This window comes from Lagopus muta, chromosome 2, assembly GCF_023343835.1.
Source record: "Lagopus muta isolate bLagMut1 chromosome 2, bLagMut1 primary, whole genome shotgun sequence".
In the NCBI taxonomy this organism is placed as follows: Eukaryota; Metazoa; Chordata; class Aves; order Galliformes; family Phasianidae; genus Lagopus; species Lagopus muta.
In genome coordinates this window covers 13,689,015-13,711,038 of record NC_064434.1, presented here as the reverse complement: position 1 = coordinate 13,711,038, position 22,024 = coordinate 13,689,015, and the positions used below count along the sequence as shown (strand labels likewise).

The following is a 22,024-nucleotide window of genomic DNA, read 5'->3' as shown; positions in this document are numbered from 1 at the left end:
AGCCCTTATGATTGCCATTATCCTCATCCAAATCAGTACAATTATAAGCAATCCACAGTGTTGTGAATGAATGAACTAGATATTGACGTTAGTGAATTGGAATAGTTCATATGCTGGGACAAAAAGTATATAATCTGGAGAGAAAGCTCTTATTGTAGTCAGACATTCTTGGGTAATTATGTATTATTTTCTTCAAAAATGCTTCGTCATTTTCTGTGTACCAGTCTGAGCTTTAGATAGCAGAAAGGAACTATTTGTCATTGTGCCCTTTAACCATGTTCCTTCACAAACACTGAGGGATATGACGTGAACTCAGTTGTTATTTCAGTTGGAGCCGCTCTTCAGGGCATTTGGGATGACAGCATAGTGTGAAGGTGGATAATGTAGTTCTGTGCACTGTAATTCATTTCCTCGTGATCTTACAGAGTTGGATTGGTCACAGTAGATTTGACTAATGATTGCGAAAGAGTTAGAAGGACTATAAATCACCCACATGTTGTCATTTTAAAGATTAAGACAGGAATGTTGTACCGCTCCAGTCATTCAGTGCTAGCACTCTTAATAGCTTAAGTTCCTCAGGCCTTTGTGGAGAGAAAGTAGTATACTTGTTAATTGCATGCTAAACAAGAGCACAAAAAAGCAATGGGAGCATAACTGAGAGGTTTTTATGCTACTTGCATCCTCAGCTTGATTATTTAACACTCTTTTCTTGTTCTAAACAATTTAGATGCTTATTTTTGGCTGTTGTACATTTAAATTCTAGTGAATTGTGTTCTTTTGAAAAAAAAAAAAAGTGATAATTTAGGATAAGTTTTGTGTATTCTATAACAAGATTAAATGTGAAAGAATTTGCATTTGGATCTTTGAGATCCAAACTCCAGGAAAAAACAAAATGTCTCAGGATTTTCTTGACCAGCTTTTGACTTATAGCCTTATTCCCATGGGGGGCTGATGATACTGTGACAATTTATTGATTATGCTACTGAGTTGCTCCACCATCTAGAAATATGTGCTTGCAATATGAAAGTTGTCCTTATTGAAGAGCAAGGTTGTTTTGTTTCTTTGTTTTTACAGTGGGCTGTTTATTACATGGGAAACTTCTGTTTTCTGGAAAAGGCAGGCTCTTAAGCAAAAAGTTCTCTGAGGAACCTGAGAACGTATTGTATATATCTCCACTAATCAAGTTAGATCCCAAGTTTCGCTACTTGGGACAAATTTTGGCTCCAGGAAACCATTCCTTTTTGTTTTGTAGCCTGAAGGAATGCTTGACTGGAGGAAGAACTGCAATAGTGTGATATTTATTGTATCCTAGAAAATGCAGCTAACATGCATCACCCCCAAAGGTTTTTCTCCTTTTCATTTTTCCCTTCAGTTCTTACTCATAAGAAGGGTCTCTCATGATAAACAAAGCAGCTATTCACTCATCATTTTCCTTCCCAAAAGACCTAACAGCTGCCCACTTTCCTAGCAGGGAATAAGAAATCCTTTCTTTTTTTTTTTTTCAGTGGGTCCCTGAGGTCAGGACAACAGAGGAAAAGATTAGTTTTCTTGCATTGTATGCTGTAAGATGAAAAGGTTGCAGTATAAAATCTGTGGCACTTCTGTTAGAAAGTACGCTGTTCTATTAGTTTTTGTAATAGTAGTGACTTTCTGTACAATGGAGTCTCAACATGAACGTATTAATTTCATTTAAGACCTTCAGTCTTCAAATGGAATGGTACTGAATGGGAGGGAAAAAAAGTGAAGCAGTCAATATTTGTGTGCTTTTTGCCTGTGGGTAGAACTGAACAGAAGAAATATTTTTGTTGAAGAGTTAAAACCATGCTAAATCTTAGTGTTAAGGAAGTTGGAGACTTTCAAAAAAATATTAATATTACATAAGTATGAACATCAATTAAAACTCTTAGTCATTAAAAAACAAAACAAAACAAAACAAAAAAAAAAAAACCAGGAGGAAAATTTTCAGCTGGACCAACTGGTGATAGATATCCTTTCACCTTGAAATATTCTGCTTGCCCTTAGCGCAAGTTCACTGTTAATCCAAAGGAACCCCTGCCCAGTCATAAGGTAGATAGGGCTTCACATCCTTTTAGTCCAAGGTCCTGCTACTGACCATGGGGCCCCTTAGCATGGAAGTGCTTTTTAAATTATAGAGTCATAGAATATTCTGAGTTGGAAGGGACCCACAAGGATCATTTGAATAATAGATCACTGTGATGTGGGCAAATCCAAGCCCACATGATATCAGACACAATCAAATATCTTCTGATTAAACAATCTACAGAGGGTAATGGCCTTAAGTCACTACTGAACAGAGTTGGGTTTGAACTTTGACCTAAAGGTGAAAGGCTTCTGGCCCCAAAACTCTGGGCATCGATTTCTAATTCTCTTGTGAAATCAGTTGCATGACATAGATATATTGAGTCACCTTATGGCTGCCCTGACTCCCCTTTGTCCTTTCTATAATATATGGAAGAATATTTAATGTATTCTGTTTGTAAAACAAGCTCTCCTCTCTATCAGCTGTTAGCTCCAGCCATTGTATGTGAACAGGGCACGCACAGAATGAGGGTCGGTAGTGAGTCCAGCCTTGTTCAAATTCATCAGTGATCTAGATGAAGAGAGAAAGTCCACCTTCAGCAAGTTTGCTGATGACACAAAGCTGGGATGATTGCTGACACACCAGGAGGCTGTGCTGCCATTCAGTGAGACCTAGACAGACTGAAGAGTTGGGCAGAGAGGAGCCTGATGAAGGTTAATAAGTGTAGAGTCTACATCTGGGAAGGGATAAATGCCTGCATCGGTACAATGTAGGGGCCAACCTGATGGAGAGAAGCTCTGTGGAGAAGGACCTGTGTGTCCTGGTGAACAATAAATTGACCATGAACCAGCAATGTGCCCTTTTGGCCAAGAAGGCCAATTGTATCCTGGAGTGCATTAAAAACAGCATGGCCAGCAGGTTGAGGGAGGTGATCCTCCCCTATACTCTGCCATTTTGAGGCCATGCCTGCAGTACTGAGTCCAGTTCTAGGTTCCTCAGTTAAAAAATACAGTGTTCTGCTAGAGAGAGTCCAGTGGAGGGCCACAAAGATGATGAGAAGCCTGGAGCATCTCCCTTAGGAGGAATGGCTGAGAGACCTGAGACTGCCTGGAGAAGAAAAGATGAGGGAAATTGGTCTGATAATCTCCAGAGGTTCCTTCCAATCCCTACAATTATTTGATCCTGTGATTCTTATGCTGGGGGCCCCAGACCCAGACTCCAGGTGGGACCTCACAATGGCTGAGTAGAGGGGGACAATCACCTCCCTCTCTCTGCTGGCCACCCCTCTGTTTACGTAGCCCTGGATAGCATCGGCCTTCCTGGCTGTAAGAGCACACTGCTGGCTCATGTCCAGCTTTTCATTCACTGAGACCCCCAAGACATTATGATGAACACTGTTCTCAGACTTACTCCATCTGCTGCAAGGCTGGCAGTGGATGCTTCAATCTGAAAAGCAGCCCTGAAAAGAGTAATGATTGAACATCATACAGCACTGAAATCATAAATTCATGCTATATTGTATCTGTGGTGTCATCAGAGAAAGTGTCAGTCTGAATGAATGGGATAAAATTCAGTGCTGGCAGGTGCTTTCCAGAAAGAGCTCAGCTCAGGGGAGGTGGGAAGAATTGAGGTAAAAGATGATAGTTTGATTTAAATGGAAAACTGAAAAATAAGCTTCTAAATTATTCTCCAAAGAGTTTTCAAAACATGTTGACTCTTCAGGTTTGTTAATTCTTATTAAATCTCACCAGTATATTATAGCTGGTGAAAACCAGTAGATCTTGAATAGTAGACTCTGCCAAGCAGACAAAGTTAAAAATAGATGACTTAGGGCAAAAGGCTGTTTCAGGTAGAGGATACTTTTTGTTAAATCTTTCTTAGTTTGCTGATGTTACAAGAAGTTATCAGCAGTGACTGGTGTAGTGTCCATGTGAAAAGATTTTGCGTCCACTGCCCCACTGTTCTGTTTCTGTTGCAGAAATATTTCCCCATGTGGCTTTTGAAAGCAGCTGGACACTTCCAGCTAAACAATAAAACCTAGAAGGGGTAAAGGTACTTCTATTTTACTTTTGGAAATGGTCCCCTCATGTTTCTGTTTGGAAAAAATAAGGCCTTGTAAGTGGCAACCAGTTAAAAATTGCAGTGCTGCTGCTCATGCTCAGTATACTGCCAAGATGTACAGGAAGTTTTCATTTGCTAGCAGAATCATTTTCCATAGTTTCTTAATCTGCCTAAAATGCATGTCAATTCTACAGCCTTTACCACATCCATTGTGGTTTTGTTTCCCTTTGTTGCTTTTATTGCAGCAACTGAAGGTTCTGTGATGTTAGACAGATTCTTTTGTGTTGACTGATACAAAACAGGATTTAGCAGTCTTGACTTGTTCCAATTTTATGAGTCATAATGACCTTTATCATTCTACCTATCAGCCTCAGTGATATAATGAACAGCTTTCAGTCGTTATTGTTCACTTATTACCAGAGATACAGACAAAACATTGGTATCTAAAAAAATGCCTTATAAACTTAGATTTTTAATGCATTCTTCTGAACAATTTGAATGAAAATACTCAAGTTGTAGACCAAGAAACAGGTGTTTACAGAGCACAGTATTTCAGTGTCTGCATGTTAGTTCACTTCTCTTAAGAAGTATTGAATGTTAATTTGAAAATGGGATTGGTCTGAAATGTGATGGAAATTCTCATAATTGGCTCTTCATTTTGTTTAACATGGTGGAATTGTAATATTTCTAGTATTATTCTCCATATTGATGGGATCGTGAGATGCTTTTCCTTTGCTTTATTTCTACTGTCTTTCAATGGACTGAACACACAATTTTGATTTGAAATTCCTGTGATAACACATCAAGATGTCCATTAGATGGGATTAAAATAAAAAGAACCTCCATGCTTCAGGGCATGTATAGGGAATAGGAAGAAAATTTCCATGGGGAACATTGTCTTCTATTTACAAACTGTATGATTTCCTTGTAAGAATCAAGTGTTTTGAGGTAATTGCTCAGATTCAGTGCAAAATTTTCCTATGGAAGTACTTTGGAAAGTGCAAAAATGAAACTGTTTAAGAATAAAAAGCAGATAAGTCTTAATTAGCTGTTCAAGGATTGTTCTTTATGGTGATAATGGCATCACCATCGCGAGCTCCTCTTTGAAGCTCAAATTTTATACCTCAGAATGAGAGGAAATGGCGGTATCCCTGGAAATGCCCCATTAAGCCTGAGTACAATGAGCTTCTTTACGTGCAGGGATTGCATCTCTGTCATGTTTCTTAAAGTTGCAGACATGTTCTTTTTGTAATCATAAATAGCTTGAGGTGTTGTGAAGTTCTAACGCAGTCCAGCCATATCACCTGACAAATCTACTTAAATCAATATCCTAAGAAGGCATTAGTATTTTTTTCCCCTAAACAAACTTCTGTAGTAGAAGCTTGGTGCTTAAATGAACTTAGATCTTACTAAAGAGAATAAATATACTTAATTTCCTGAGGCTTTCTTGAATGTTTAGTTTCAGTGCAAGTTTAAAAAGGAGTAAAACTTTCTGTGATACTAAGTGTGTGATTCAGTATAGTTGAGCCAGACATGTTTTGTTTTAATGCTTTTAGGTACTTAATGAGTGGGTACTGTGACTTTTTTCTGGTGGGAGAAAATGAAAAATGTGGCTTGTTTTAAATTTTCTGTTCATGTGTGACTGTTTTTGCAATCTAGTAGCCAAAGTGCAACAGACAGGACTTGATGTAATATTTTTGGGGATTATAATGTTTATACAAAATTAAACCTGTAAAACAAAACAAAACTGTTTTTTCTCCAGGGAAGAGTCATGTTGTGAGGTTATTAATAGTCACCAACCTTTCTCACTGGATTATGTGCATTGTTTGTTTTATCAGGCTTCTCTGGCAATTGTGTTGGCTGTGGCAAGAAAGGTTTCTGCTACTTTACGGAATTCTCAAATCACATTAACCTTAAACTGACCACTCAGCCCAAGAAACAGAAACACTTAAAGTATTATCTGGTCAGGAATGCACAGGGAGCTCTGACGAAAGGATCTGTAATCTGCTGGAAAGGGGCAGGTAAGATAATGAAGCTGTCTTCCTCGAGCTCTGGTTTTTGTCATCCAGGCTTGGATATTACTGGGACTGGCGTCTATGTAAAACCTGAGACGGATCAGTTAAAAGAAAGACTCCTTAAAGTGCAGCTGTAAAAAGCAATTGACTGCCCTAATAAGAGGATGGCATGTTTGGTGCCATCAGTTCCTCCCTTCCAAGTGCCGTAGCCTTTAAGTAATTCACGTGTGAAATTACCAAGTCAAACACGCAGAAAAAAGCGTCTGTCGCTGTTGCCGGTGGATAAGAAGCCTCTTTTTTTTTCTTAAGAACTCAGAGGCCGGCAGTCCTTATCCAGCACCTGCTCAGGCACGGGGTGCCAACTGCCAGAGAGCGCAGGCCTCTCCGGGAGCACCGCGACTGAGCCTCCCCCAAACCCTGCGCCTGGGACTCCACAAACAGGTACCACGCAGAAGGAGAACGGGTTGACGTGTGCTCTTACTGCTCCGTGTGCGCGTGTTTGTGTGTGTTTCTGAGTGGGAAGACAGAAATGAGCACATTACTGCGTGCAATAAAACAAATCAAATAGATTTAGAGTATCTTATGAATAAAGGAAGGAACCCTTCTTTCAAGTCTTTTCACTGTCCATTTGTCCCCCCCTGATTTATGTACAAAATTTTAGGAAATAATACAATGGATAGGTGATGTGGAGCTTGTTCATAACTAAGGCACACCTTCTCTTTTAAGAGACATTTTGCATTGTAACCAGAACGCTCGTTACTGCTGGGATTGTATGGGCATCAGTGGAGTAAAGCAGCTTTAATATTAAAAAACAAAGTGATGAGTGATATCTTTGTATTAACAACGATTTCTCAAACATTTACTTTTCCATTAGCCTCACATAAATAAAAAGTGATCGATGATAGTGGCTGAAGTGATCTCACTGAGCTTCACAATGAATATTCTCTTGTGACTCTTATGGATCCTGGTGGCTCTATTAAAGTAAATGATCATTTTATTATGTCAATTAGGAATCTTGTTCTAGAAACATTTATTATAAATACTTTATATTTTTTCTTGTCAGCTACAGCCGTAGATCATATCCCATCAACAGCAGCATTCGGCTCAGCAGCTTATAATGGCAAGGAATCTCCTAAACAACAGTTGGCGAAAAATAACCTATCTGCTTTGACAAGACCATCGGTGTTAGGTATTTGTATGGATCTGTTCTTTAATAACCTTAAAGATCTATATTCCATGGATTTGACAGAAACATTGAACAAAAGATACCATGATCATAATTCTCTGTATGAACAGGAATTACACTTCCCTTCCAAATCTCTTGTCACCGTAACCCCTCCTTTTCTTTTGAATGTTAATTTTCAGAATAAAAGTTTGTATGATTTTAGCCATGGCTTTTTTGTAATTTCGATTATAAATTGAAGTTTTTCATTACATTTACGATTGATACAATTTGCAATCGGTTCAGACAGGATTCTGAGTCTAGTTTCTTCAATATTGTATTTGTATCGATCTCACTGAATAGTTTTGTGGAGGGAATTAAGAAAGATATAGAAGTAGAACAAACGGCTACATACTGCCCTCACATGGTATAGGTTTAAAAGTGATCTCTGAAAGCATGGATGTAAGATTGTTCTGCAAATGTACAGTCTCCAGATTTGAGGATTCCTTTTACTTTTGGCTTTAGTATCTTTTGTGAAAATAAAACAAAATTGAAAAAAAAAAAACCAAAAACAAAAACAAACCAACTCAACTAACGACATTTTTAATCCAAGTTCTTACTCTTGCTTTTATTTTTTTTTAAGTCTAAACATTTTACCAGGAGATACAGACTTATCAGCGTGAAGTAGTTACAGCGTTTACATATTTTATTAATGTGTATAAGCAGAAACAGCTCAGTTCTTCAAGATGCTGAATAATTCCTGGGCAACTATGGGCTCTCAATTATTAGAAATACTTGATGTTAGTGGGAACTTGTCATTTAGGATTTTGCAGGAAGACACAAGATGACTGAAGAAAGTAACAAGAGACTGAAGAATTTAATTGCAAGGGGCTCCCAGGAAAACTGTGAGAAATATGGTCATGGTTTTACAGACAAAGATGTTGGAGCTAACGATGAATAGAGGGAATGTGCAGAAGTCATTTGCTTTGAAGTAATATGGATTATCATTAAGCCAAAGATCATGCCGGTGGGAAGAACAAAATTCTTGACAGTGGAAAAAATTGTTGAAAAGAGCACAGATCTTTACTAATATTGCACTGAAACCTGTGAAAATATTTTTTTAATTAAGTTACATGAAGCACAGTATTGTGGGTTTGGAAATAGAATGCACAAAGTGTCCACATTGGCTTCAAAGTATTAACGTAAGCATTCTTACTTCGCATGTCTCAATATAGTGTACTGCTTTTAATTCAGAGTGAACATTGCTGTAAAATAGGTAAAGCTTAACAGGTCTCTGCACCAGAATGCTCCTAGGTCTTTATGCAGAAGATAGCAAAGTAAAACAAAAGCCATAAGCAATGATTATACTCATGGAGTCAACCTTGTCTACCACAGTACTTAATGCTTAATTCAGTCCATCAGCATGTGTTGAATTATCATGCACAGACATGAATAAAATATATTCTAATACTTTTCTGAAATATTATTGTTATTCAGGCACTTTGACAAATTCAGGGCCTCCAAAAAAACGCCATAAAGGTTGGTCACCAGAGTCTCCATCATCCACTGAAACTTGGAACTTGCCGCTCAACCCACAGGCTCCAAATAGAATTAAAAATGGTAAGCTGAACCCAAGGTAATGAGGATGTTCATTTTGTTATACAGAAAATAATGGAGGAAAAGAGGCAATATTTTAAAGACATACACAGATTCTCGGAAGAGTTTTGAAAGGTGTTTGATACCTACGTTTTCAGAATTATTTTCTGTTCTTCAATTTTATTGATCCTTCTTGGAGTCTCTGGACTTAACTCTCATTAGAATCCATTCATCATGTCATTATTAATAAATTGCAACAAGTGCTTGTGTCCATCTTTTGATATCTAAACACCTTTGGGACATTATACTGTCAGAACTCAGATCCCAAGCTATCATCTCTTGTTTCACTGATTTGTCACAGTGTTCTCGGATCTTTCTTGAATTTTAGTCTAGATACAGACTAAAGTGAGGTGTGATGAAACAAACCAACTTTCAGCAGGATGTTTTCTTTCAGTATGCTACGGTTTAAAATTAACACAAATAAATTAGTTTTGAACAAATGCTGAATCTTAATTTTTTTACATACCAAAATGCTTAGAATGAATACAACCAGTTATATCATACAAAGCCCTCAAATCATAGCTTTGCATTGATATCATGTATATCTCTATATTCATGCATTCAGAATGTGAAATATTTACTTATAAATATTTCAAAATCTTTGGATGCACGTTCAATGGTCAATGTGATTCTCAAGAACTCTCAAGAAATTAAGCACAGTATGGGTTGTGGTAACAGATCATGAAATGTGTGGTGTGATTGGAACTATGTAGCACTTATACCAAATGTGTGTCTATAAGATGACTGATTAACTTTTCATTGAGGAAACAATTACTAGATCTCACTCCAGAGATATTATGTATAAACTTTTAGATGGAGGAAGCCTATCATCTCTACCGCATTCTGCTTTGGTGGGGCCAGCATCATCTCCAATCGTGGGCTCAGGAGAGCCTGTCTCAGTTCCTGACAACCTGCTGAAAATCTGTAAAGCAAAGCCAGTTATTTTCAAAGGTAAAAAAAACCCACCCTTCAGCAAGATCTCAGGTTTTTTTTTGTTTTTTTTTTTGTAAGAGATATAAAGGTAAATCCAACTGTTAAACAATGCTAAAGCTCTCATTTTTGAAATATCTACTATTAAAACATGAAATTAATGTGATGCGTACAAATGTTTATTTTTAAGGTCATGGAAACTTCCCATATCTTTGCGGGAACATTAATGATGTGATAGTGAGTCCTCTGCTGTATACCTGTTACAGAAATTCACAGTCTTTATCTAGAGCATATGAACAATATGGTGCCCCCACAATACAGCCCATTTCAGAAGAGATGCAGCTCTTGTTGACTGTCTACTACCTTGTTCAGCTAGGTAAGATGATTTTCTAAAACTTTGTAATTAGTTGTTCCTCAAGACCAAACTTAGATTAAAATATAATGAAACAAAGTTCATACTTTCCTGTAAGAGAGGATCTCAGCAACTGACAAGAAAAAAAAAAAAAAGGAAAACATCCGTAATTCATTGCTCTTGCATGTAGACCATAGTTAATAAATATTATTACATTGACATAAGCAGTTCTCAAACTCTTAAATATTTCTAATAACTAATAGTCAGGTTCCAATTACAGCATCTTTGAGTCTCACAAAGACACTTCAAAATGAATGATACAGCTCACATCTTCTAATGGCCACAGCCATGCATGCGTAAATCTGAAACACAACCATCTCTAATAAAAAAAAAAAAAAGTACATTTAAAAAAAAAGACCTTTTAACTCAACAACTTTGTTAAACTGCTTCATAATATGAACATTTTCCTCTTGTTAAACTGCTTCATAATATGAACATTTTCCTCTTAATCTTTTTTAGCTTCAGACCAAGTTCCTCTTATTGAGGATTTAGAACAAATATTCATGCGTTCTTGGCGAGAGTCACACCTATCTGAAATCCGTCAGTACCAACAGATGATTCCGCAGACCTTTCCTCAAGTGCCCAGCCAGATCGCCCCAGTGACCTCAGCCCAGCTCCCCTGGCTGGCAGGGCTGGCAGCCAGCTCCTGTAATGACAGCGTCCACATCATTGAATGCAGCTATTCTCTGGCTGAAGGGCTTTCAGAAATGTTTAAGCTGCTCATCGAAGGAAAATTAATAAAGACAAACTACGTGGTGATCATCTGTGCTAGCAGAAATAGAGCCATTGATTCCTGCATTGTGATAACAGGTAAGATCTTAACGGTTTCTCCAGGCAAAACAGAGTCATCCCATGCCATGGGGATTTTTGATAAGCTGCCTCAGAAAAAAGAGCCGTGACCAAGAAGTAATGGGCTTTGATGAACCCAAGGTGCTGTCGCACAGTCGGATCTCCTCCCAGTAATCACATTCTGCCCATATTAGCTGTGTCTTCACAAAGGCACTACTGCAAACAAATAATAGAAAACTAACAGCAGACAGTGCATAATGCTTTCCTGCTCTGTGTGACTGAGGTACTACTGTGAGCAGAGAATTGAGCATTTTCTCAGCTTTTATATCATGCTCTTTCAACCTCACTGTCTTCAACAAACATGGTACGTACTTGTATAAGGGAGAAAAAAATCTCATCTTGGCCTTAGTTTTTTGGCAGGAGAAGATTCATTTAGCTGGGAGGTGTTTTTCATTATGTCTTATAATGTTTTTAGTGTAGCTTGAAGTGCTGTCAAGATGACTTTTTTTGTCTTTTAGGAAAGTATCAGGCAAGAATTCTGTCTGAGGGCATGCTCACTCCTTCAGACTACCAAAAAGAAGTGAACTATCAGCTGGTCACAGGCAAAGTGGAATCTCTGGGGTCCTTCTTCAGCACCCTCTGCCCAGGTATATAATACGCTGTGGATAGGCATATTTCCAACTCTGTCAGTCTTTTTAGTGAGTGAAAGCAGCTGTGTTCATGCTTCCCTGAAGCAAGACATTATTACAAATGTATAAAAAAATACAGGACAAAGTATATTTGAAATTGCAATTTCTCCTAGAAGTGTCAGTTTCTAAAATACCTCAGGTTCATAAAAATATGCGAGCAAGAAGTTCAACATGTTATTCTTAGCTACACAAATCCATCTATACAATATACAAATCCATCTATACAATATACAAGCCCATATGCATATGAATGAATAAATTCTTTTGCCCCAAGCACACGATTCATTTGGACTGTGGTAGACCAGAATTGTTTTACAGAAGAAAGGAAGTCATACTGTGAACTTGAACTTGATGCATGGGAAAGAGAAGATAACTGCAGAGCTAGCTCTACAGGATCATTTTAAACTGAGGATTACTACAGGGAGGATTTTCTGTGGATAGATCCAGCCATGTGGAAAATGTAACTGGATCACAGCACTAGAGCAAATGCAGCATACTTGTCAGTGTTAATGCATTTCACAGTCCCCTTCACCATTCACATTGCATCATGAAATCTGTACTTGGAAGGCAAGAATGCTTTCTGAATACGTTACGATATTTTTATCAGTCACTGAAGAGACACCTGTGTTCCTAGAGCCATCATGCAGTTACACTGGTGTCTCTGTTCCTAGTATCTGTGTGTTATGATTCTCAGAATAACTCCTACTATTGTTTGAGCAGAACAAGTAAATGAACATCCTGAAACGAGTTGCCATCTACATCCACTGGATTGCACTTCACGAAGATGACCCTGACACTCTAGTACCATTTGCAGACATGTTCAAATATTTTTTCAACTGCTGAGAAAATAAGTATTCAGGACAGGCATACTGTATTTTCTGAGTAGGTATTATCTGTAAGCAGGGTCCCTGCTAAACAGAGCAGATGTACTTAGCTCAGTAAAACATACCTTGCTTTAATATTGTGTAAAAAAACTCATTTCTCTGTCTACTTTATCAAAAAATATTTTTCCTTCTTTTTCACAAAAAGTGTTAAAGATTTAATATCTATGCTTTGCATCAGATTTTCAAAAGCTGCTTCTAACCCTTATGAGTGAACAGTACAAATAGCTACAGTGGTCAGGACATACACTAGGTTTTGTGCAGGTGTTTGTCTTTGCTGATTTAGGTCACAATCTTCAAGCTAGTTTTCTACTACGTTCTCTAAATGTCCTAAGCAGAGGTCTGCAGAGCTGATCTGTCATTCCTCGGCCTGATGTGCACTTTATTAGTGATAAGCTGAAAATAAATAATGCATTGGAAACTAATGATAGGATTAGTGTACAAAATACCCAATAAGCCAAAGACAGGACAGCATACACAAAGCTCTTTGAGATCTACTAAAGAAAGTCAGCATGAAATACAGCTGTTATCAACCTGGATGTTTTTACCACTCTCCTCTCCATTTGCTAGAGGGTGACATCGATCTTTTGCTGGAGAAATTTTATCAGGAAAACCAAGGGCACATCTCTTCATCACTGTCTGCTTCAGCAAATAAATCAACAGCACTGAATGGAACAGGAGCAGCTGTGTGTACAAGTAAGGAGGATTTTCTGAAAAGGTAATAGAGTCAGATGCTTGAGAATAGGTCTTTAGGTGTGCAGTTAGATGTACCTGGGCAGAGTCCTGGGCTCTTGAAGAATTCTATTCTGAGGTGATCGTGAACTCATGTCTTGGGATACCCAGATTTATTTACACTGGTGGATGCTCAGTTCGTTCCATGAGAGCTGTACTCCCTGAAGCTTTAAATCTTACTTCCTTGGTAGCAGAATGCTACTGCACAAGTCCAACTTCAGCTCATAAATATTTAGGAGACTTGCAGGAATAAAATTGCCAAGTGCAGAAAGTTTTCTTTATATGTCCTATGTAGATTTTCCTAAAATAGAACACTGACTCCTTAGAGAATAGGCCAGTCATTCTTTTCCAGGCTGTACAATTTTACACTAGATTAGACTTTTGGTGTATATATAAAAAGAATTTTGTCTTTTTCTAGGTTATGAGATTGAACGACATCAGATTCGACCATTCCAGCTGGCAGTAGCTCAGAAACTGCTGTCTCATATTTGCTCAATTGCTGACTCCAGCACTCAAAATCTTGATTTGGGTTCCTTTGAGAAAATTGATTTCTTGATTTGTGTTCCACCCTCTGAAGTGACTTATCAGCAGACTTTGTTTCATCTCTGGCATTCAGGTGCTCATTAGTTAGCTTTATTAGCTGGATTTACAGGAAACCAATGAACGCATTTATATCTGGAAATCCTGACATTTGTTCCATTTTTTTTTTCTAGGTATTTTATTAGAACTTGGGTTGGAGAAGCAGCATCTTACAAAGCAGAAGGTGGAACAGTATGTTCTGAAACTAGACGCAGAAGCCCAGATTAAGTTCAAAGTCTTTCTGCAAAACTCTATGCAGAATCCACACACACTGTTTGTCCTAATCCATGATCATGCACACTGGGATCTAATGAGGTAAGGATACTTGAACTTGCTTGCAGAGATGCAAGCATTTCTGAAGGCTGAGAGATCATGGCTAGGCACAAACATTTTCTGGAGTCACCTGCCTCTCTTAGTTGATAACAGCAACTTGCAGTGCTGAAGCTTGTAACTTAGACCTTTCAGGTAAATGAGTGAATTTGGAATGATGTGTTAAACTGGAGGAAGAAGTCGATTGCAGATGTCCTATGAGACTGGCATTTGCTCTAACAATTATTGATCTTTATTGTACTAATTCTATCACAGGTACTTTCCCCCTTTCTTTCCACTATTGTGGCTTATGGTCTGTCATTTTCTGCCCTGTTTTTTGTAGGTAAGAATTATGTTTTCTCAAGAGCAGCAGAACAATCTGGCTAAATTTAGCAGGGAAGTGTGCAACCATTAATAACTGCCATAATGTCAGCTTCCTTTCGTCCTTTCATATGCCGGTGGCCGTGAGAGACCAGTAATTTGCTAGCTATAGAGCTAACCAGACTTAAAGAAATATTCAGCTGCAGTGAAATAATGCATTTATTTTCCTCTCCTTTCATGCAGCTAAATCGGGGTAATGAATAGAATCCTAAGTTCCTTGTTTGCATTTAACTTTGATTTCACATCTCCCTTGAGCCAATCGCTTTGGAGAATTTTGGGTTTCTGTTTTGCAGTGCTATGCATAGCCTTTATCCTCAGACAGAACTGTCTACGGGACTTGTTGATAGACTGTTGAACTGCAGGGAGGTGAAAGAGGCGCCCAACATTGTGACGCTCCATGTGACTTCCTTTCCTTATGCGCTGCAGACACAGCACACTCACATCAGCCCTTACAATGAGATCCACTGGCCTTCTTCATACAGCAATGTAAGATGGATGCTCTGAGGTGATTTTGTGAGCTTTTCATGAGTTATTTTACTTTTATATACTTGTTGAAACTCTGGAGGCCTGATAATTTTTGTGTAAGCTGAGTGAAGTTTGCATGGTCTATGACAGTCTATGTCAAGTTTTTTTTCCTTTTGCTTCTTCTGTCATTTCTTGCTTATTATCTTTATATGTTTTATATCTCCTGTAAACTCTAGTAACTGCTATAAACCTTTGAGTTACATAGGTAGAAATCATCTAGAAAATCTGTTTCTAGTGTGTTACTGCATAAATATAAATAGATATATGAAATTTCTTCACATATTTTTACCTACATAGATTTTCTGTCTGTATGTTTACATGGGAAGAGAGGAGAGAAACAGGGAAAAATGGAGTATAACTTCTTTTCTCTCCAAAAACCAACTTTTTCCTTCTTCCTGTATATTATATGCCTGAATATATTATGCCTATTATAGAATGTGACTGCAGATACGGATAATTAATCAATTATAAATTAATAACTGGTAGATTTTTACCTTTAAAATTGTACTTCTTCATTTCTCCTAGGGTGTAGATTTATATCATGAAAACAAAAAATACTTTGGACTGTCAGAATTCATTGAATCCACTCTGTCTGGGCATAGTATCCCACTGCTTCGGTATGACAGCTCTTTTGAAGCAATGGTCATGGCTCTGGGAAAGAGGTATGGTACAATCCTTAGTTAATGAAGGAAACATAGGGAGCATATTCTAGTGTCTTGAGTTACTAACTAGAAACCTGATTCTTCTTTTTTTTTTTTTTTTTGTCTCACTGTCTTACAAATTATTTCATTTGTTCTTATTTTATTCTCTCATCTTTTTTTTTTTCAGTATATATTTGGCCTGTGATCTAATCAGTTCAGATGAATTCATTAGATAAACTTGCACACTGTTCAACCCATAGTGTGTGTACTTGGTTACAGTAGATAATTCTATATTACAGTAATTGAAAACTGCACAACCAAATGATTTCTAATGTAACTTTAGTCCAATATTATCACTTGCTGGCCATATCTGACTTTTTTTTTTAATGTATCATTTTTGTATACCACATAAAAAGGGAAGGAGGTATATCACTATATTTTGTGTACTTAAATCAGTGGTAAAAATTTTAGAGGAACTTCCCAGCTTGAAAATATATCAACAGTAATTATGGAGCCACTGCAAAAGAGTAATGATATATTATGTGAAGGCAAGCAACTGCGGATGATATTGGAGTCTGTAAGAATTTTAAGACAGGATGAGTAGAGTCTTGCAAATTTGTATTGCTAACTGAGAGAATGAGCACGTCCACACTTTGCTACTAGCATTTGCTACAGGGTGACATGGAGCTCTGGTCACGCACATCAGGTACTTCTCTGAGCAGGCCTGGTTTCATTTTTGTGGAAAATCAGAGCAAAGGAAGCTATTACATTTCCACATCTCTCCCTCTCATAGAGTGGGCATTAAGGCAGGGTGTACCTGGGCTTGGAAATTTGGAGTGCTCATTGAGTGCTGCCTACATATTCAGTCCTGCTCATTGAGTGCTGACTACATATTCAGTCCTCTTGGAAAAAAAGAGTGAGTTGGTACACAGCTTGAGTAAGAACGCAATAGAAAAAACCCTACTGCTAATGTCATTAAGAGTACTGTTTTCATTGACGAGTGCATGCATTTTGATTGATGGTGTTGCTGAGTGCATTAGCAAATATTCTGTGACAAATTTTCTAACAGCAGCAAAGTGTTGATAACTTGAAGTGATGTAACACTGATGAACTATTTGCTTATAAAATCCTTACTAAGCAATAGAGAGACCACTTTGGTTCTGATTGTGAAATGATGTGTTATTGCAAGGACTATCAAACTGTAATTTTGGACAGTAAATGATAAGGGTTCTTTGCAGGAGAAAGTCCTGAGTTTGCTATATTTTGGAGAACATCAGCTTTTTTTACTTTAATACTTCACTATTTAACCTTTATTTCAGGTTTCCCAGATTACACAGTGCAGTGATAAGGACTTTTGTCCTCATACAACACTACTCTGCAGCTATGATGGCAGTGTGTGGTCTTTCTCAGATGAAGAATTACACCTCAGTTGAAACTCTGGAAATCACCCAAAACCTAATAAACTCTTCAAGACAGTGTCCTAGTGGTCATGGCCTCATGGTAGTGTTGAGAATTCCATGTACCCCACTGGCTGCAGTGGCATATGAACGTCTGTATAATGTAAGGGAAAGACTAGCCCTTGAAGATAACTTTGAAATAATCTTGGGAAATCCTAATTCTGGAATCACTATAGGGAAGCACTTTGTGGAGCAACTAAAGGTAACTTGCAGAATGACATATACTGGGAAACTTCGTTAGATGGGTAGATGGGGAGACTGTTGGTGAGAGATATGGTCATGAGCTGAAGCGTGGTTCATGCTAGAAAAACTCAAAACTACTGCAAGGAGCACAACTTTTGACTGTAGACAAATCATCTGTGATTCCTTTACTGTTCTACCAATGGTTACTTTCTGGTTACTCAGTTGAATATTAACGGATAGAGCCAGAGCTTGGCTTCCTGCAGCAACCCTTCCAAACAGCTGAACTGCTTTTATGTACAACAACAGGGAAAACAGACATATAGAACTGTCACAATTTTCTCACAAAGTCATTGTTGCATGGATTTTCTTTGGTTAAGATTTATATTATTCTTCTCACCAGCAGATGGCATAAAGGCACCAAATTGGTGATGCTGCCTATAGGTTTGGAATTCACAGCCCGGTACTTAATTCTTTCAAAGAATTACTAGAAATACTTTCAAATAATTAATTTATTTCAAAGATTCATTTATACCCTTTATGTCCAGAATCTTAAGTCATCTGTGTAACAAAAGGCTCTGGTATTTTCTTGCTCTTCATAACACTGCCATCTGTTTGCTATAGCAAACATGTTTATTGTACTGTTCTGTGCTTAATTTGATGTGTTAGACAGTCATTTGACATCCAGAGCCTAAAGCTCATCCTACTGTGTCATGAATAACTTTTTCTGAAAAATCAATATTCTAAATCACACCCCATTTGTCTTCCCAGACATTCACAGTAGTGGTAATCAGTGTATAAATGGCAGAAGTGGAACTATCATACTGTTGTTCCTGCTGTGTATTCCTTATCTGTAGGTCAGTCTCACAGCAGAAAGTATTGGCTGGTATGAACAAAGTAGTATAACCTGATGCTAAACATTCAAATGACAGAACTAGTTATCTAATTTCTCATTACACTATTAGGAAAATTGACAACTCTGATGGAGAGTAGGAGGCTTCAGAGGGTATTAAGTGAGATCAGTGTAATGTGTGTGTTCAAAACTTCAGTACTTCCAGCTTCATGCTATTCCTCTATGGTGAAATAGCCTCATTTCCTTCTGTAATTTATCTACCACAAGAAGCAACCCTTTCTCTCCCCGGAAGCTCCTACTCATCTTTATTGCCTGATGTACCATATCACTCTATCCATGTATGCCCTAGTCCTAGTGCTGTGCAGCTGGGAGACAGGGAGACTTTTCAGACCAGAACATGCTGTCTGTTCTCCTCAGGTTTACATCAGGCAGATTGCTACCTGTAACTCTTTAGGAACTGTACAATCTACTTGTGTTGAAATTGGCTCTGCCATGTGGCTTACTCTGGTGGAACATCCATCCACTGTGCAAATCAATTCAAACAATGGATGATAAAATGTGTGATCATTTGTGCCTTGTCAGGACGTTCAATGGTGTCTCTTATGCAGGTCTGGCAGAAAATTGAAGATGTAGATTGGAGGCCACAGACCTATTTGGAACTGGAAGGTTTGCCCTGTATATTAATATTCAGTGGCATGGATCCACAAGGGGAGTCTTTACCACGGTAAGTAGATCTGGTATTTTCTCAGTGGGAGTTCTTTATCCATTGCTTATTGGATGGCTAAAAATTAACTGTTTAAATACTTGTGTGGAAGAAAACATTTCAGTGTCAAAGATGCTTTTCCATTTTTTTTTGTAAATTTTTATATTGTAAACAAAAAAGTTAATTAGTAATAATCTCCTGCTTTTACAGTAACTTAATATTAGTAACTTAAAAATATTATGAGTTGTCATGGTATAAGGGTATGTAAAAAAGAAGTATCTATAGCTACTTTAGATACCTCAAAGCAGCTGAGATATGTGCAGGATATTGGTGTATATCCAGCAGGACATGTGGAGAGGTCTGTGCCTTCTGGAGTTGAAGCTGAAAGGCAAACAAGAGGCCCTAGGACCACCAAAATTGCACTAAATGTTTTTGTTTAGCCAATTAAATCCAAAATGATACCTTTTTTTTCCTTGTGTTGATGCTAATGTTCAGTGCACCAGATTAAACTGCTTAACTAGATAAAGAATAATAAAACTGTATGCACCATAATGGAAAACTTATTAAACACCAAAAATCTACCTTGTTCTATCTCATATGTAGCTTAAGCAGATTGTAAAAAATATTCCCCTTTGGCTGTGTCTGGAAAAGAAATAGAGTACAGTGAGTTCTCATACTCTCTCATCTGTTTCTCTCCAGATCACTGAGATACTGTGACCTACGTTTAATAAATTCATCTTCTTTAGTAAGGACAACTTTGGAGCAAGAGCTTGGTTTGGCAGCATACTTTGTGAGCTCAGAAATTCACACTGAGAAAGCAGTTGTGAATGATGTGTTGGAAAGCGACCCAGAGAAACTAAGCAGCACTGATAATGAAGATGAAGAAATAGCAACAGAAGGTACTGCTACCAGTGATAATGAGAGGTGTAAAATGATGGAGCTGTATTAGAAAAATACATGTGGTATATTAGAAAAATGTGATATATTAGAAAATGAGAAATGGGTTTCAAGTTCTTCCATTCATTGTCTGTCTTTGAACTCATACTGAAATAGTAGAGTTGGAGAGGTTATTATTTCTTAAGAGAGGCCTACCTTAGGTGTGATGAATATTTCTGTCCATTTAGTTGAAGTAAGTTGGCGTAATTTGAGTCCAAGGTGCACTGAGGTTAGCATCTGAGTTATAAGGCTGCTCTCCTGGTCTGTGAAGTATGGTGTACTCCTGTGGAGTTCAATTTAGAACATCAGCTCAGATGATAGACTGAGTGCAGTGCTTTTTGCCTCTGTTTATTATTGCTAAACTACATGAAAAAAAAAAAAAAAGCATTTTGGCATAGAAAGCTAAGTTAGGAACCTCAAGCAAATGCCCTTGAGGGACTGTCATCATCAAAAGCTGAGATATAATTTATCCATAAAGCTGTTATGCAACGGGTAGGAGGTAGTTCATAACACACTGACAAAACAGAGCTTTGTCAGTTGGTTTCACTGACACTAATTGGGTTTGAAAGGTAAAACACAGTTGTGACGTGTCAGCTCCTGGCAGCAGAACTGATTTTGTAAGTGTACTGCAGTTCAACATAATTAGAATATTTTATAGGCTGATCCAATGCTGCATGGTAGGAACACACTGAATACAGTGTCAGAAGGAGGACAGAATCCAGGCAAATCAAAGAATCATGGCTTAGGTTGGAAGGAACCTTAAAGACCATCCAGTTCCAATCCCCTGCCGTGGTCAGGGTTGCAATACATCAAATCTGGCTGCTCAGGGTTCCATCTGAAGTTGTGAGCTCTTCCTTATTTCAACAATATAGCCATCACTTTTTACAGGCTTACTTTAATTATGCTTTGCTTTTGTTTTCTTCTGCTACTATTCATGAAACAGGTTCTACTTCAGAAAAGAGAAGTCCTATGAAAAGAGAAAGATCTCACTCTCATGACTCTGCATCTTCATCTCTCTCTTCAAAAGCTTCCAGTAAGTCCTTAAGTTTATTTCTATTAAGCTGTATTTAGGATAGATAAAAAACCTTCTGTTCAGCTTGTTAAAGAAAGGGGGAAAAAAAAGGCATAAATCAGTCAGCTTTTGGCAAGGCCTATTTTAATGAGATTATTTTAGGTAACTTCTAAAAAAGTAATTTAGAATCAGACTTCTTAAATACAAGCAGATGATTTCTTGCTTGGAAAGTAAACATAGGACAGGCTACCTAAAACAGGTACTCCTTTAATGTGTGACACTTAGGTTTGAATCCTTAGTTAGTACTTAGTGCATTCACTGAAGCTATGACAATTCAACAGTTTTAAATAATCTTTTGAAAATCCGTAGGAAGAAAAGAATTCTCAGTCTTGTTCGTGTCTTTGTCTTTTTTGTTTTGCTCTGGAATGTTCATTCATTAAATCTGCACTGTTTGGAAGCTCCTTTGGAGGTGGATCTTTTTTCTTAAATCTTTGTTTCCTTTTTCATCTGCAAATTGTTGCATGAAGCATGTGACAATGTTGAGAATTACCTGAGCTTCTTGTCTGTTAAGTTTATTTGAATGCTTTTCAATGCAGATAACAGGGGGAGTGTTGAATGAAGGTTCAGAAGACAAACTGTTATGTAGGTGTTACAATGTCCTGCAGCTTTTCAAAACGTTGCTGCTTTTGAGTCACTTCTTTTTGATCTGCTTGTAGTTTTCACCATGCTGACATGCATATTTAGCCATGGTTTCTTCTCTACAAACACAGTAGTGGTTATAAAAGGAAAGAAAATGAGAAGATTTGAAGACATTTTTTATAAGATTTTTAACCGCTTTAATATGAAAAATGCTTTTTCTTCTTTAATCTGTTCTTCAGTTTGCAGGATCCATATGGCCTGCATGTGGCCGTGTAGCCTGAATTTGCCTGTGATTAAACAAATCTTTGTTTCTCTTTTCTCTTTCTTTTTTTCCTTGTGCTCTGGGATACTGATATTCTGCAGGATGTTACGGTGGTTTCTTGAAACCATTCATGCTGCTGATGATTTATTTTCATCTTCATTGCAAACATCATTTGGTGG

At 37.7% G+C, this 22,024-nt stretch overlaps 1 protein-coding gene across 9 annotated transcripts in view; it reads left to right on the top strand.

Moving 5' to 3' along the window:
- The window catches only part of GREB1 (growth regulating estrogen receptor binding 1), an 87,050-nt gene that overhangs the window by 40,723 nt on the left and 24,303 nt on the right, over nt 1–22,024 (top strand). For all 9 annotated transcript variants that reach the window (XM_048934721.1, XM_048934719.1, XM_048934718.1 and 6 more), the window contains 17 exons: nt 5,941–6,123; nt 6,427–6,558; nt 7,181–7,306; nt 8,777–8,899; nt 9,749–9,886; nt 10,056–10,241; nt 10,737–11,087; nt 11,585–11,713; nt 13,207–13,332; nt 13,787–13,984; nt 14,082–14,262; nt 14,931–15,123; nt 15,688–15,824; nt 17,123–17,462; nt 18,902–19,017; nt 19,696–19,895; nt 20,876–20,965. In XM_048934721.1, the coding sequence (XP_048790678.1) occupies nt 5,941–6,123; nt 6,427–6,558; nt 7,181–7,306; nt 8,777–8,899; nt 9,749–9,886; nt 10,056–10,241; nt 10,737–11,087; nt 11,585–11,713; nt 13,207–13,332; nt 13,787–13,984; nt 14,082–14,262; nt 14,931–15,123; nt 15,688–15,824; nt 17,123–17,462; nt 18,902–19,017; nt 19,696–19,895; nt 20,876–20,965 (2,949 nt within the window). The remainder of the gene's footprint in view (nt 1–5,940; nt 6,124–6,426; nt 6,559–7,180; nt 7,307–8,776; nt 8,900–9,748; nt 9,887–10,055; nt 10,242–10,736; nt 11,088–11,584; nt 11,714–13,206; nt 13,333–13,786; nt 13,985–14,081; nt 14,263–14,930; nt 15,124–15,687; nt 15,825–17,122; nt 17,463–18,901; nt 19,018–19,695; nt 19,896–20,875; nt 20,966–22,024) is intronic.